The sequence below is a fragment of the Apis mellifera genome, linkage group LG11 (genome assembly GCF_003254395.2).
Source record: "Apis mellifera strain DH4 linkage group LG11, Amel_HAv3.1, whole genome shotgun sequence".
Taxonomy (NCBI): domain Eukaryota; kingdom Metazoa; phylum Arthropoda; class Insecta; order Hymenoptera; family Apidae; genus Apis; species Apis mellifera.
The window spans coordinates 239,786-255,708 of record NC_037648.1 but is presented as its reverse complement, the minus strand read 5'-3'; the positions used below and the strand labels follow the sequence as shown (position 1 = coordinate 255,708).

At 41.4% G+C, this 15,923-nt stretch overlaps 1 protein-coding gene across 1 annotated transcript in view; it reads left to right on the top strand.

The window, feature by feature from the left end:
- The window catches only part of LOC410293 (collectin-11), a 62,373-nt gene that overhangs the window by 41,846 nt on the left and 4,604 nt on the right, over positions 1–15,923 (top strand). The window contains exon 5 of the mRNA XM_006557421.3: positions 14,678–14,790. Coding sequence (XP_006557484.1) covers positions 14,678–14,790 — 113 coding nt within the window. The remainder of the gene's footprint in view (positions 1–14,677; positions 14,791–15,923) is intronic.

The following is a 15,923-nucleotide window of genomic DNA, read 5'->3' as shown; positions in this document are numbered from 1 at the left end:
AATTAACACATGGTACATAGCAAGTCTCATCTTATATAGAAACATGCGTATAATAATAATAATAAGAGAAGTAATAGAGAATTTATACACAGATTCAAAGCTATTTTAAGCAGACGTGAGATTGGGTAAAAGAACGTAAGAGAAATGTTTGCCAATCGTCTAACGAGCATACTCGAAACAGCGTCTGTTTACCGTAATCTCATCGAAATTCTAAATCAATACAATTCTATACCTAAGAATTAACGAGTCGAGGCAAAGCTGTATAAACGTGAAAGGGATGTTTGGATTTATGTATCGAGTATTCGTGCATGCGGTTGAAAACGAGCGTGATCGAAAGTGAGAGTTTCGAGAGAGAATTTAATTCAACGGACCGTGAGACACAATGCAACGTGTCGTTATTGTCATCGTTCTTAAAATAACTGTTATTGCTCGGATATCTGCGCGGCATTGGCCGCGACCCAACATTCCTACGACGTTAATTACGATTAAATAATAGATTTCGATACGAATTGTCCGAAAAACCGGTGATCAACTTTATCGAAAGTAAAATTTACCAAATTGGTGCCAATTTGCGATGGAATGTGTCCGATGATAGGGGCGGGCAAAGTTGTAAACTTGGCGATTTCACAACTTTCACCGTTATAAAATATCGGTTCGTCGGGTGAAATTTCAACTTCGCCCGTTAGAGAGAGACTCGCCTCTTCCCTGGCGCGGGTTACACGCGTTTTGAAGTTGGTAAACAACGACGGACGAACGGAACGCCTCTTCGTGCCTTTCTAAGTATGACCCTGGTTACGAAACGAATCACCGAGGAATCTCAACTTTCATTTTCTACGCTCGTATCTGCTCGGGACGTGCTCGGTGCATGCTGCTGCACGTGACACGCGTCGTGCACGTGCACGAGCGTGTGTCCACGCGTGGCAAATGCATAATAACGGCCATTAAGGAGGAGCTCGAAAGACGAGCTTTCGATCTGGGACGGTCAATCTTTTTTTTCTTCTTTCTTTCTTTCTCTCCTCTCCTTCTTTCTGGAAACGCAACGTTGGAATGTTGTTGATTACCTTGTTACCATTTTATATTATGTAACTTGAGCGTGCTTCTTCTTCTTCTTCTTCTTCTTCTTCTTCTTCTTTTTTTATCGATGTAACAGTGTCGATTTCGAGTGTTAATTAAATATATATTTGTGTACATTTTTTTCCAATATACGAGTATACAATAATTTTTCCAAGATAAATTGCCAACGTCTTCCTTTCGATATTCCATATAAAATCCGGATATTTCCCAACAAGATGATAGATAAATTAGCCAAGCCTCGGTTTCGGAGAAGAAAACGAAAAAAAAGAAATAAAAATTCCGATTCCAAAGTGTGTATACTACCAATAATAATAATAATAATAAAATTTCCTGCGAAAAAAGTCCTCTGAAATCTATTTTCAAACCGCTTGATCTGATCCTGACAGGCTGACCGAGGCCTACATTCTTGGGACGTGCGTTCATTGGTAAAAGGCGTTACGAAAGAATCCAACCGCTTCGTTCCTTGATTGCTGTATTCGACGATAATCGTATAATAATATTCGTGCATCCCATCAAAATCGATTGGGAATATAAAATGTAGAGGAAGATAATTATTTCGTAAGATTTATAATGATTACCAAGCCGTAAGGATTACTGTGTCGAAATCGAGAGAAAAGAAGCAATACTTTGTTTGCTCTCTCGTGTTAATAATTTTTCGTTGGCGCGTGAAAATTTATGAAACTATAAAATATATTAAACTTTCATCGAATCGTAAATAATTTATCCACGTCCGTGTAATGTTCATAAAATTAACAATTGCTATTGATGTAATACTACCTCCATTTGTAATTAGAGTTTAAGATATTTCTAAGAAAAAAGAAAAAAATCAATCAGCGTAATAATAATTTTTCAAAACATGCATACATCAATAATACGTACATGATGTCCCAATCGAACGATATATCGGAGAGATTATTTTTACTTCGATAAAATTACCGATTGCGGGAATGCGATTACGATACAACGTTCGTTTATCGAAAGGTAATTTTAATTAGGGTCCACTTAATTGAAATCCTGCCTGTTGAATCCACTTGAATCTAAACGTAGCCTCTATTATTCGAACGAGGCATCGTAGGAAAATCGATGAATCTTCTCTATTCTACGAGTTTCGGATGTATCGATTGTTTCCTCTCATTTAAATTCTGAAACATTTGTTTTAATTATCGTAACAATATGATAATATTGTTCTTTTTTTTAATAAAAAATAAAGTTGAAACGCAATGGAAAATTAATTTATCGCTTAGCGAAGATATCGAAATATCTGGAGGAGAAAAAGAGTCGCGTTCGTTTTAATTTCAGTTTTCAAAGTTGTGAATAATTATGGAGTGGTTTCGAGTGTTATTTTTTTTCAAACTTTCTCCATGCACAGCTAAATCTAGCGCATGATCACGTTATTTCGACATCAAAGGGGAAAATAAAAACAAGACCGTAGTGAATCATCGAGAAATAACGAAACTTTTACTCGAACCTTTTGACAGTAATAATAAATCTCGATAATTTTTAATATTTGCCGCAATGGCGTAACATTTCTCGACTAACGTATTCTCGCCTTTCTCAAGTCCCCTAATTATCCCGTGTGCGTTCGTAGTTTCCGCTCTGACGACATCATATCGTGCGTATATTTGCCAATCCGTGTGGAATTGTCCAACGAGAGGAAACGAAAGTTCTGTTCGGGAGATAAAATCGAATATTTTTAATAATCCATAACTGGAACACAGTTGTGATTATTAACGAGCTTACCCTCTCGAATTGAAAGCTTAATTTTCGTAAAAAAAAAAATTAAATAGACTCGTAAATTAATCTGGAACACATGGTCAAGGGCCATCCGCTTTCTCTTGCAGTCCATCTGGAGCACGCGACGAATCTGGCTGGAACAAAAGGATCGAACGGTTATTTATTTTCGACTCACGAGGGATGAAACGATACTCGCACCGTTAAAAGCACTTCTACAAATAGTAGTCGTCGTTTTACCGTGGCGAACGACGCTCTCGAACAAGGATTCGCGCTTGTTACGTGTATCGGGCCCGGGTTGTCGATCGATCTCCTCCTCCTCTATCCTCCAGATGTGGAACAACGTCGTCTCGTATTTTATTTCTCCTCTATTGGGGGGGAGGGGAGGGGTGATTTATCGGGAACGGTGACGCCTCATCGACGTGTCTCGATCGAAAGTACAGGGAATTGGATTCTCAATCGCGTCACTCACGGACGCGTCCTCGTCGTCGAATAATCTCGCTAGAAATCTCTCTCATGAATAATTCGCGCCCGAGTTGTCGATACTTGCGTATTTGTTCCCTCCCTCAAACGATCGCTTTTGTAAATACCCGCCCTCCCGCACGGACTTGACATCCCCGATTCATTCCCGAACCCGTTCGCTTCGAATCCTCTTTTCTACCTTTGGATGCGACGTGTGTTCAGCGGCCGAAAAAAATATCTTTCTCTACGCGGTTTCTACGCGGTCGAGAAAATTTTCGCCGGAGTAGAATATCATCGTTTAATTTCTTTTTTTTTCCTCTCTCTCTCTCTCTTTCTGCATGTAAAGATCGTCGGTTATTAAGTGTCACTTTTCTTTCTAATTGCAATGTTCGTAATTAAAAGCAACGGTCTATACGCGATAAAAACCGGGAAAGTTGAACGCACGTGTTCCGGCTGTCTAGGAGGATAGATTTAATCAGAAAAGATATTTTAATTTAAAAAAAAAAAAAAAAAAAGAAGAAAGAAAGAAAAAAAAATGAAAAATTTCACCCATGAAATCTATCTCTTTCGAGATATAATATATAATTTTCGACTTTTTTTAAAGTTGAATGAATCGTAAAAGTTTCGTTCTTGAAAAGACAATGAGATTTTAAAGAGATTTTGAAAGGATAAAAGGTCTTTGCTTCTATACATCCGTATACAATAGCTGTATAAAAAATGTTTATCAAATTAGTGGGTATAAAATGCTGTAATATTATTATTATTTTTTCTTTTTTGATAAATTTTAGTCACTTGTCTTTCTTTCTTTCTTTTTTTTTTTACGACTTTCATGCTTATTTTAAAAGGTTTCATACTCTTGTTGGTTACGTGCGCAACGTAACGAGTCGAGTATAAAAAACTAGGCTTGTTTTCTTTCGTTTACGAGACAGGTACTTTTATTAAAAATTTCAACCCGTAGCGTAACTATAGCTTCGTACGATGACTTACTCATACTGGATATTTCAACAAGTTATACTCATAACGTTTATCTCTTTAATCCAGACACCGAAATTTTCATCGTTAAACTCGTTCTGAAATCTCTGTTATACCTTTATTTCTCATCACTCATTATTGTTATCGATTTTCGATAGAAAATTTTACGCCATTCCTTGCTTAGATGAAAATTATCACATTCGTCCAAAAATCATAAAGCCACGATCTCGAAACGATCTATCAAGAGACGCGTGTCTACACGGTTTTGTTGGTCCGTAAATTTGGCATACGTCTACGACATTTGTTCGTCGACTTAGCCGTGTTCCAAGTTCCGTCGAACTCTCGAGAATGGAGGACAGCTCCATGGAACACAATTTGAAAAGTTGTGCGCAAACAACTGAGTGGAGATCCCCAACGGAGGATCAACGAACGTGTCCTCGACGCAAACGAGCGTTTTAACGCGTAATCAGTGCTCGATCCTTCCTTCTCCAAATCGTGGAATCGCGCGAATTTCAACGTGGAACCGATTCCAACTCTCGTTGACTCCTCCCGACAATCTTGAGGTAAATGCAGCTACAACCGTTGGAATACGGAGTATTACATTCGTGCGAGGAACAAAGTTGGATTTTTCTTTTTTCGTAGGAGATACAGTTCGTTGATAATTAAACGGGGACGAGAAGAGAGTTTGTCGGATAGAAGCAGAGGGAGGGAGAATTTTTTAAGGATCTCTATCGTTCCTTTCACCTCGATCCGTTTTTTACCGCCTCCGCAAGGCTCCTCCTTTCGAAGAACCGAAATTCCCCATTGTTCGCGGAACGGTCTCGTGGTCACTTTGGAATTCCTGGAAGCTCGAGGACTCTCGCCTCCTGGCGAGAGCGGTCCGTTTACTACGCGTAGGACACGGTGATCCGTGGTGGTGGTCTCGCATCCGGTGAAGGCCGAATCCGATTGAAAAGCGAAGGCGGCCGCCGGTTGCCGTTCAGTTGGCCGTTGTTTGCCCAACGGGATTCGCCACTTTTCTCTCGCTCGCTCGGCTATCCGTCCCCGATTCCGCTCATATTTCTCTCGCCCCTCCATTTTCGAGAATTAAATCCGTTCGTCTCCCTCGAAACGATAATGTAACAACAGCTTCGATCGATGCTCTCGAGCGAATCGTTCAACAGGGGATAACTCGTATCGAGCTGTTGTTCCAATCTTCCAAAGGAATCGAACGAAACGAAACGACGCGAAAATCGCGGCGGTGGTGGTGACATTCCGCGATAACCGCAGTGGAGCGGGACGCACGTGCGAGCCTGTCCATTCACTTTCAGCCGGCGAGGCCCTCGGAACGCGCGCGCTTCCACATCCACGCGTGGACCTGTCGCGTCGAGCGGAAAGCTGTTGGCATCGGGGACACATGCTCCTCCTCGGGGGCACTTCTGATTCGAGATGAGAAGAGATCGAGAGGACGGGATGTCGTGGAGGCTGTTGCTGCTGCTCCTCGCGCTCCTCGCCGGTTCCTTGGAGGCTGTCCCTGGCAGATTGAACGGTAACGTGTCTCCCGATCGTCGTGTGGGGATAAGTTTCACTCGTATTTCCACGCGTCTCGATCTACGCGCGAGTGTATACACGTACGTATACACGTGTGGTGGTATCGTTGCGAGTGATTTTACACACAGTGTGGAAGAAGAAAGTTGACGCTGCTCGGTTTGATATTCCATTCGAAGGAGAAAGCCGAAGCCTGTTTCTCGAATCGAGTATTCGAACGAGGAAGTAACGATCGAGGTTTGAAAACGAATATTATATCGCCTTAGGAGCCTTTTCCTTCCCTTTGATTGATCTTCAGTTTATTTCTCGAACGGGACGAGGCTTTTTATCATCCGATTTTAAGATATCTCGATATTTTTGGATCTATGGAAACAACGTATCCACGACGTAAGTACGAATATGGCGATGATAATGGAAATATTTCATCTGGAAGATGGATGCGACTACCGCCGCTATTATCGAGATCGATTCGATAGTTTGCCGTTTCGAAAGATCAACATTCTCGGTGAAAAATTCGCCCCCCCCCTCCGATAACGGATTAAACTTTTCCCATAGTTCACGACACATTTATCTGGTTTCCCGATCCGTAACTTACATTCCGCACGGTTGTTCCCGGATACGTAGTGAAAATTCCAAACACGAGACGATCTCTCTCCGACTCTCTCTCAAATTTTTAATAACCAAGAATTTGAACCCACTCTTTAATCTCCATTAACGTCGAAATCGTTTGAAATATTTCGCGATAAAAGTATCGGATAGAACGCGTGGAAAATCTTAATGACGAAAAAAAAAAAAAAAGAAAACTTTTCCCGTTGTAAATTTTACTCGTATTCCATCTTAAAACTTTCCCCTTCGAAAGATGTTTGGTCAACCTTTCGCCGACCATGATCGCTAATACCTCCCCGACCTTGAACGGTATGTTGATTGAACGAGCATACGGCTCGTACAGCCCCCGAGGCTACGAATTCCTTTCCTTCGATCTCGTTCTCGACGTTTATCGGCCAGCCAATAATTTCGTGTCATCGATCTCTCCCTCTCGGATCGAACGGTTCAAGGTTAGCCTCCGTTCGGTCATCGAACAAAAGCAAATCCGATCTCTTTGAATCGACCTTAAAAATTTCCTTACGAATTCCTCCGATATCGAGTTTCCAGTCCCAACGAAACCAGTTTGACCCACGCGAGCAAACTATACCCGCATCGAGGTAAAGTAATTTCTAACGTTCCCCAAACTTTTTATCCAACCGAATTAACTTCTTCTTCTTCCTTTTCTCCTATTTTTTTTTTCTTTTTCGAAACTTCTAATTACCGGTTCGAGAAGCAACCGGACGCATTCGTAATCGAGCGATCGATTCCTCCCCTCCGTTTCCTTCTCTTCGCTTCCGCCGATTCTCGAAACGATCTCTCGAGAGGCGGACCCGTTTCCGGAGGAACGCGCGGGTATAAATCAGTAGCAGCTGAAAAAGATTAATGAACCCATTGTGAGCAAAGAACGCCAGTTTGACGGTGTTAGGAAACTGAAGGAGGAATTACCGTCCGCGGTTTCGATTCGACGCGCGACGGCTCCCACTTTTCCACCACTTTTACATTCCCCCTCCCCCTCCGATTCGAGAAAATCGCATCGTCCACGGATTTCGTCGCTCGCTTCGACGCGAGGCCAAAAGGAAAGGATTCGATTCGAATTTCTGATTACGTCGCGCCCCAATTTCGTTGAAATTTAGACCGATTCGAAACGGTTGGGGGAGAAACGCAGGATTTTATCTCGGTCTAACGATCTCGTGTCCTTTGGCTCGATTTCGCAGGCAAGACAGTCGCGGTGAACGCTCGTCACGCTCCACGAGATTAATTTACAAATCGAATGGCGTTCGAATTCTCCACCGTTTCGAATTCGACGATCGAAATCTGACTTTTCGAAAGAAACATTGATATCGCTCGTAAATTCAAAGAGGTAAATTATATAATCTGTATTAATCTATGATCCGATTATTTTTCAACTAACTGTTCCTCGAGCTCGTTCGATATTTTATATTTCATAGAGAGTGTCAAAGATCCGTTTTCAATCATTCGTGTTAATCACCGTTTAACGGATTAAACGGTCAGACGCTGTAGAATGTTTTCTTGCGAAACTCCTTGGGCGCGTTACGCTCCAGAAGAGTAATTTCTTAATGAGCCGGATCCGAGCCGCGACGAGAATGCAGAATAGCGCGAATAAAAGCGTCTGGCAAGAAGTATTTTTTATTTTATATACGAATTCTAAGCGTTCAACGATAATGGTAGACAATGTAAGAGAGAATTTCCCCAATGTCCCGAATATTTTATGATACTTTTCCTCCCCAATGTTGACGCGTATAAAGAATAAATGCAAGGGAAACACGGAAAATTCGAGAACCTTTTGCTTTCTCTCCGTTAATAATTTCAAACTTTACTTTACTGTTTCTCTTAAAAGCTTGTCCATATTTTATCTTGCGAAAATATAACCAAGGGATGAAAATTTTTTTACGTCTCTCGATAATTTTCAAGGATGTACAATGTGTTTCGTATTCAATATTTAATCGAGTAAATTTGTGGCAATGGAGAGAAGAAATTGTTCACTTTTATCCTCGTTACCTTGGAATCCGAGGTAATTACGGGATCCTTTGCATCTGGTTTCTGGGGAAAGTTTAACGCATTAATAACATATTTCGCGGTTGCACGCTTCGCGAAACGATAACGAGAGTAAACCGAGTAGCGCGTAATGGAACTGGAAAAGCAAGTTGCGTTTTTCACGAACGATCAATTTCTCTCATCGACCGTTTGATCGTTATAAATGTTTTCGTGGACGAGTCATAGTTTGCCAAGTTAATCATTGTTGACATTTGTCTCGCAAAATGTGTTCAACGTTTCACGTGGTTCCAATAATTGGGTATATTCTCGTCAAAAACAAAATTTGGAGACAGTTAATATCGAATATTTCGTAGTTTAGAAATTCACGAGAAGAAAAAGAATAAATGGCGCTTTAAACTGGATAATTTACATTCGTGATAAATAATTTGGTTTTTTTTTTTGGAACGTTCCGCCCGAAGGAAAGGGGATTTATGCCGTTCTTCCCTCGACGCCGATAAATCACTTTCGGACGATGATCGCAAGTTTTGGAGGGAGGAAAGTTGTGAACGAACCTTCGCAATTGGAATTTCACGCCTCGGGCAAACTCGAAGCCACGTGCACGCGATTGTGCACGCTTATTTCCGATGAAAATATCGTAATCTCGGATTACGCGACTCTTTAAACTTTCTTACTGCATTCCATCTAGTTTCGTGATTCCTTCTGGGGGGAAAAAAACTTGGAAATATTCGCTTTTTTTCCTCGAAACCGATAAAACGCGTCGACTCGTTCTCTATCGAAAGGTCACGCAGATTTTCTCTCGTCTTCGTTCGTTATTAATATACGTATGTACGTCTTATTAATGCCTTTTTGAAAACAATCTGAAACCGTTTCCGTCGAGTTTCCACTTGCACGAATATTTGCAATTCGAACGAGTTCACTCGGACGAGTTTACAGTCAAACTCTTACGCAAGAATCGGGACAAAGAGATCAGAATCGTCTCTCCCTTCGATTCTCACGTGGTCATCCGCGTGCTCCTCTCCTCCCTTCCTACCAATCTTCAAAATGTCACGTCTCGTTTGCACGGTAGAATCGAACGAGTCGAGATCGTAAGTAAATCGGTTCGAAAATTTCGTTCGAGGCGTGCGTAAACGTTCCATACAGCGTGACATACAGAATGGATTTGGAAAAGTTTCGGGTCCCGGGGGAGCGGAGCCGTGAAACGATATCGAATTTCAGATAAAACGGATTCGGTTCACGGTAAACACGCGCCTTCTGCTCGCCGTCGATAATATCTTGGCCGGGGTGGAATTTACGGGAAACGAATGGATCGATAGGGGAAGGGACGCGCTCCGTGTCCCTGCTGATGAATTACGATTCCCTCGTTTTTCTTCCCTTTTTTCACGAGCGAAAGCGGGCCCATTTAATGGAAAATAAATAAATGGGCAAGGTTCGGGCAGAAAATATAGTTTGCCGATTTATTTATTTATTTTTTCACGCGCTTCGCCTAGGAATCGAAGTTATGCTCGCATTTCTCGAATTCTTAAAAATCGTCATCGCTCGTCTCGAAGATTTAGACGAGCGAGAATACTTGGAGGATAGACTCGTAATAATGGGAAAGATGTTTTGAGCTGGAAATACGCGTGAAAGAAATATTTGCGATTATTAAAGAGACGCGGTATTATCCGAGGCAATGGTAGATTAGACACGTTGACGAGAAACACGCGTTTATTTTTATCCTCCATCTTTTACGAGCGGGAGTCAAAGATGTTCTTTTTTTCCTGCGTTTCTTTTATGCCACGCTTGATTGTCACTTCGTTCCCCAAAGGAAGTTTAATTATCCTATCCCCGACTCGAAAGGTCATCGCGGATCCAGAGGCGCTTACTTCGAAGAGGAAAAAGCAACGGAGAAAGTTTCGGAAACCGGTTGCCTCTACTATCCTCCTCGACGTAACCGTCCCGTTATGCGAACGAAAAAAAGAATAAATAAATAAAAGGGAGTAGGTCGTGCTATGCCGATTATCTCAAGTTTCTCCAATAATTCCTCTGCGTAATCGCGTTACACCCACGCAAAATTCGTTTCATTATAAAAAAAAAAAACAAAAAAAGATGAGAGGTTTATTTGTATTTTTTACATTAACAGCGAGTTTTTTTTTTCGAAATCAACGGTACGCGTTTTATCAAAGTTTAAACTTTGATACGAATTGTTCGATGTTGATTCATTTTTATACCCGCCTTTTTGCGAATAAAATAATCAACGTAGCTTTTAAATCGTATAATAAACGTTTATTTAATGGAACGTTTAACCATTGAATACTGGATGATTTCACGGGACTGTGAAATTAAATATTTCACGTGTAACCTAATATATTATGATATATAGTTGAGAGTTGATTATCGCAGGAATTTCAATGAAATTTCAATTAATTCTGTATTTCGTCGAAATTTGAATCAAAAACGATAATTTGATCGTGAATATATAAAATTCAACGGAATCGAATCTTTTCCCCTGTTTCTTCTTCCTCGAATATAGTTTCGAAACAAGTTTTATTTTCAAAGAAAGAGAAAAAGAATTTTCCGAAACCGCAAATATATTACGTTTCAGACACGGAACGCGCGGCTTATTTCGATATTCTTCTCCTTCTCCTCCTCCAAACTCGGGCATCGTGTTCCGAATAGGACAAGACAGTTTTCCAATGGAGACATTTTTGGAAAGTCCAAGCCCGACCCACTTAGACCAAACTTCCAACTTGATTTTTCGAATAACTCGGTTACCCGAATAATCTTCCGCTTGTCCAAAGAATTTTCCAACCTTTCTTAAAAATCCCCTTTCAAGCGTCCTTCCTCCGTCGCGTTTAATTTTCCACCGGGCGCGTTCACGTATCGTCTTTCCCAAAAATCAGCCCGAGAAATTGAGATAAATAGGTGAGCGAGGAAGCAGACTTTTTACCAATCAAGCGTGACGAGTTTCTAATCTCGACGACTAATCTTCCTCGACTATTTATCATTCTTGGCTGAAATTCTTGGCGCCGTTATTATGTAATCGTTAATTTTGACGGGAACAAGTACGACTATGATGAATGTGTTTCTTCAGCGTTGGAAATCTTGTTGGGAAAGAATTTTGCGCGACGCTTCTTCGTCTTTATCTCATTCTTCAAAACTCGGAAGAAAACCCGGAAAGAAAGTTAAATCGTTCTCGAATTTTTTATTTTCCAGAGGGAATTATCGAAAGTCTGGAGAATTTTTGATTTTCGAGGGTTTCGCGGGACAACAACAGTGGGAAACGGCTTACACGCGTTTCTCCTCGATTCCGTAACTCAATTCCGGCTGTTTTAACGTCAGATGGAAACCTGCCTTTTCCATTCCCATGAAGCGATCCTACGGCTTTCTCCTCTTCAATTCGGCAGAATTGTTTCGTCTCGACTTGTCTCCGATCGTTGTACGCGACAACTTCCACATTTTATCCATGCGTAAATTCCATCCAGAATATCTTTTGATAATCTCGATTGAAAGTGTGAATGCAGCTTTGAAGCGAATAGTTAAGATATATTATTATTATTAATTGTTGTATCATCGATGGGATATAAACGTGTTGAAATTAGGCGTGGATCTTTAAACCAATTATCGCGTTTCGTTGTAATCAAGGGTAAATCAGATTTATTACCGCTCATAAAATTACAGGGCGGATGATTGGACGCGTTCCAAAATAGGTGGCAGACAGCGGACGGTTCACGCCAACTTTTGTAACGCGTTCATTAATTACGACAATTATTCCGAGATTCGGGCTTATTAACGATCGTTAATGATCGCGTTACACGCGAAGATACCGACGTTTAACAACAAACTGTGTGGTGCTCGATAATCGAGCAACCGCTCCAATTAACATACAGCATCGTTTGGGCGTGATCCGCGTTTCAATAAATTACCGCGATAAATCGCTTACCATTAAACATATTTCGCGTAAATAATTAATTCGAAACATCGAGTAGCGAATACTTTCTCGTCGTTATCGTTATCAAATCTTGCTTCTCTCTTAATCGTATATTAAAAATAGAATAAAAATCATCTTTCCCCTTCGTTTCCACGATATTCTCCTTCGCGCGTCCAACATTTTCATCGATTCTTCGCATCTTCAAAGATTATCGTATCAAGATCTGCATTAATTTTCTAACGCGCCTTCCGAGACACGTGGATGGAAAGGAACCTGAAGAAATTGATAATTATCACGGAGAAAAATTCGGTGAGAATGTAAATCGACTCGCCTCTTTGCGGTAGACGATCCGTCCGAAACCGTTCGTAACGCTATTCCTAAAATCCAATCAACTGTCGAGGACGGGCAAGGATTCGAATCGTTCCAAAACGTTCTGAAATTGCATCTCGAGTCTGGCTCGAGTTTACCATTGCATCGCGAAACAATGGGCAAACAGTAGGTTTCGATTTAACATCGCTGGACCGATCGATTCGGAATTTCTCCTAAACCAGCTCCTACGATCGAAATTCCAATGCTGAATCTCTGTCGTGAAAATCGAATATCAAATATTCGCAACGTTGTCGGAAAAGATTAAAGTTTAAATTCGAGTTCTTCTCGACAAGTTGTAAATCTCTTCGCATCTTTAAGACGAGTCCCCGGCGGGGCGTTTTCGCGCGAAGATAAAAAAAAAATGGGACAGGGAATAAGGGACGGCCGGTGTCTATTAAGCGACCCGTTGAATATTAATGGGCCGCGGCGCGACGATTAACCAAGCGATTATTAAAATATGCACAACGCCCGTCCTAATTAGCCCGGCGACGAAAGCGAGAACAACCCCTCCTTCCCTTTCCTTCCCACCCACCGCTTTCTTTCATTACCTCTGCTCGATTACTCTGCACGCCCTTTCGAACGAACACGCGACAATTTCCTGCAGGATCGATTAATCGAAAATGAGTACACCGATGCTCGGAATCGAGAGTCATGGTGTCTCGTTAAAATGCATGACCCCCCTTCTCGTTGAGAAATCGTATCACGGGACGTAAGTCCGTTTTTTGCCAATTTGGGAACGCCCGTTACGTCGACGGATCGTGCTCCTCGTGTGTTTTCGAAATTAGATTCCAGATTTTTCTCATTTTATGGCGCTGCTATTCTTCGACGTCGCGTTCATCCACGATATTTTCTCTCGTTATTCTCGCTAATTATTATTATTATCGATCGAATACACGGTAATAATCGGTGAGAGGTACTTTTTCTACGCTTTTGTAATCGCGATCAAACTCGTGTCGTCTCTTTTAATATGAAAAGAAAAAAAGAAAAAAGGCTTGTATATAAAATCGCTTTCGCAATTTGACGTATGGTCTTGCTCGATGCGCGTAAGGAAAAAGAAAAAGTGAAATTACAATCGTGTTATTTACATAACGTTAAACGTTAATAAAGTAGCATTACATTCCGGTGATACGAAGCCCGGAGAGTTTAATCGAAGAGAAATTTACCTCGATCGATTACATCTGGCGCCGAAAATTTGTCGCCGAGATTACGTAAAACGAGATACACAAGTTCTTTCATCTCTCTCTTCGTAAATAAATTATTATTTTCCTTTTAATCCGGTTTAAATTTTTTCGAGTTTAAATTTTAACGAAAATATTTGATAAAAAGTACATTCGGTGCTTTTATCTTAACTCCACCGTCCAGACTAATTAACTTCGTGCTAATTAAAAAGTTCATTCCTTTGTTAACGGAAGGCTTTCTTTCGGGCTGATTTCTCTTCTACAAAGTAACGGCCTTCCCCACCTTTTCCAACATTGTGCCTCGATAAATAATACAAAGAAAAGAAGTGAGCGTTATTTTCCGAAAAGAATGATGATAATAATTAATAATCTTGAAATTTAATCCCTGAACGAGTCCACAAAAGTTTGAATCGAGTTAATTTTACAATACCAGTTAAATCCAATTCTACAGATACTAATCGATATCTATTTTCCATACGAAAGAATCAAGGAACACGCGACGATCACCTTCGTTTTCCCCCGAATAAGTTGCTCCTTTTTCATAGCCGCGTTTCAACGACACTCAAAATGAATCAAAGTAGCGGTGTTCGATTTTTCCTCGAATCCACCGGCAAAGAATCCACTTTTCCGCTTTACGTAACGAATCGAGTCCGATCCTCCGTGAACGCTTCGTAATTGCGTTTTCTCGCGACGACGTCCAACGGTGAAATCTATTACGTGAATCGAGAGGGAACTCTGGAAAAGTAAATAGCGGTAAAAACGTAATTATTGCTCGGCAGAATAGAAGAAAAAAAAAAACCTCTTTACCCCGGTTTCTTTAAATCCCTCGTCTCAAACCTTGCCTCTGTTTTCACAGACGACTGTCCCAACTGCGTGGACGAGCACAGCACCAACCTCGCCGCCTCCAGATGGACCATGCCGCTGTTGAAGCTCGGCGAGAAAAGATATTACCTGGGGATCTTCTTCAAGGTATCTTTCCACCGCCGATCACTTTGATTTATCCACCTAGCTCGCCGGACGCGACCTGCTGGACATTATCCAATTATTTCCGTGCCCGTAACTTTGCTCGCTTCATCGAATGCCTGTTATCGATCCGCTCTCCGGAAACCTCGATCCCTTCCTCCAAACGAATTCGAAACAACGAAATTTCGTCAACTTGGTTTCTTGCAAGGAAACGAGAGAAGGAAATATCGTTGTATATTTTATTCTCGAAAATGAGAGCAAGTATCGCCTCTCTCTCTCTCTGTTCGTTCAATTCGCACAGAATCTCAACGACTCTTGCTTCCTCCGTGGCGCAACCTCCATCCACTTTAAAACAGGAACAGCGTCGTCTCGGGGACGATCAATGCCTGCAAGTACCATTAACCCATTTATCGCGTATTCGTGTCTAGTTTAAACCCACTTTGACACACCTCTAACCTAGACCCTACACCCCTTCGAGTTCCCAGTTCGTGACCACGAATTCCGAAAAGTGGATCGAACGACTCCTTCTCTTTCTCTACGATTGCTCCACGGGTCGAATCGCCTCGATCGCACGCAAACGGAACCGTGTTATTAAGATTTTGCAATGGCGTAGCAACAACCATCTTTCCGAAACGGTGACGTAAAGCGATAAATGAGGGTGTTTCGCAACAGCGTCAAGGAGTCCTGTAATCCGGATTAACGGACGTCCTTCCATGCTATTTTCCTCCGATAAATCTTATTCCAAATATCCAAGATTATCTTACGTTTCGTAAAAAGTTAAAAGAGAAATAAAAAAAAGCTTTATACGTGATTTATATGTATCGAATTATTCGTAACGGTTTCGTAAACGAAATTGTTTGGAGGCGTTATTCCACGCGTTTGATGCTATAGAAATATCGGAATGGGAAGGAAATATGCAAATGTCGCAGACCCATGTTTCTTTCGCGCTTCCCCTATCGCTTGTAAAATACGAGAATGCTTGTTGCGTGGTCATTTGCCAGCCGTAATGGAGCCGGCTGGCGAAATTTATGCGGATTTACGCTCGCGTTTTTGAGCTCGTACTTTCGCGCTGAATCGCGCCCCGCTCCCTCCGCGGGAAATTCATGGAGGAAGGTGACAACGAAAAGGAGGGAAATACG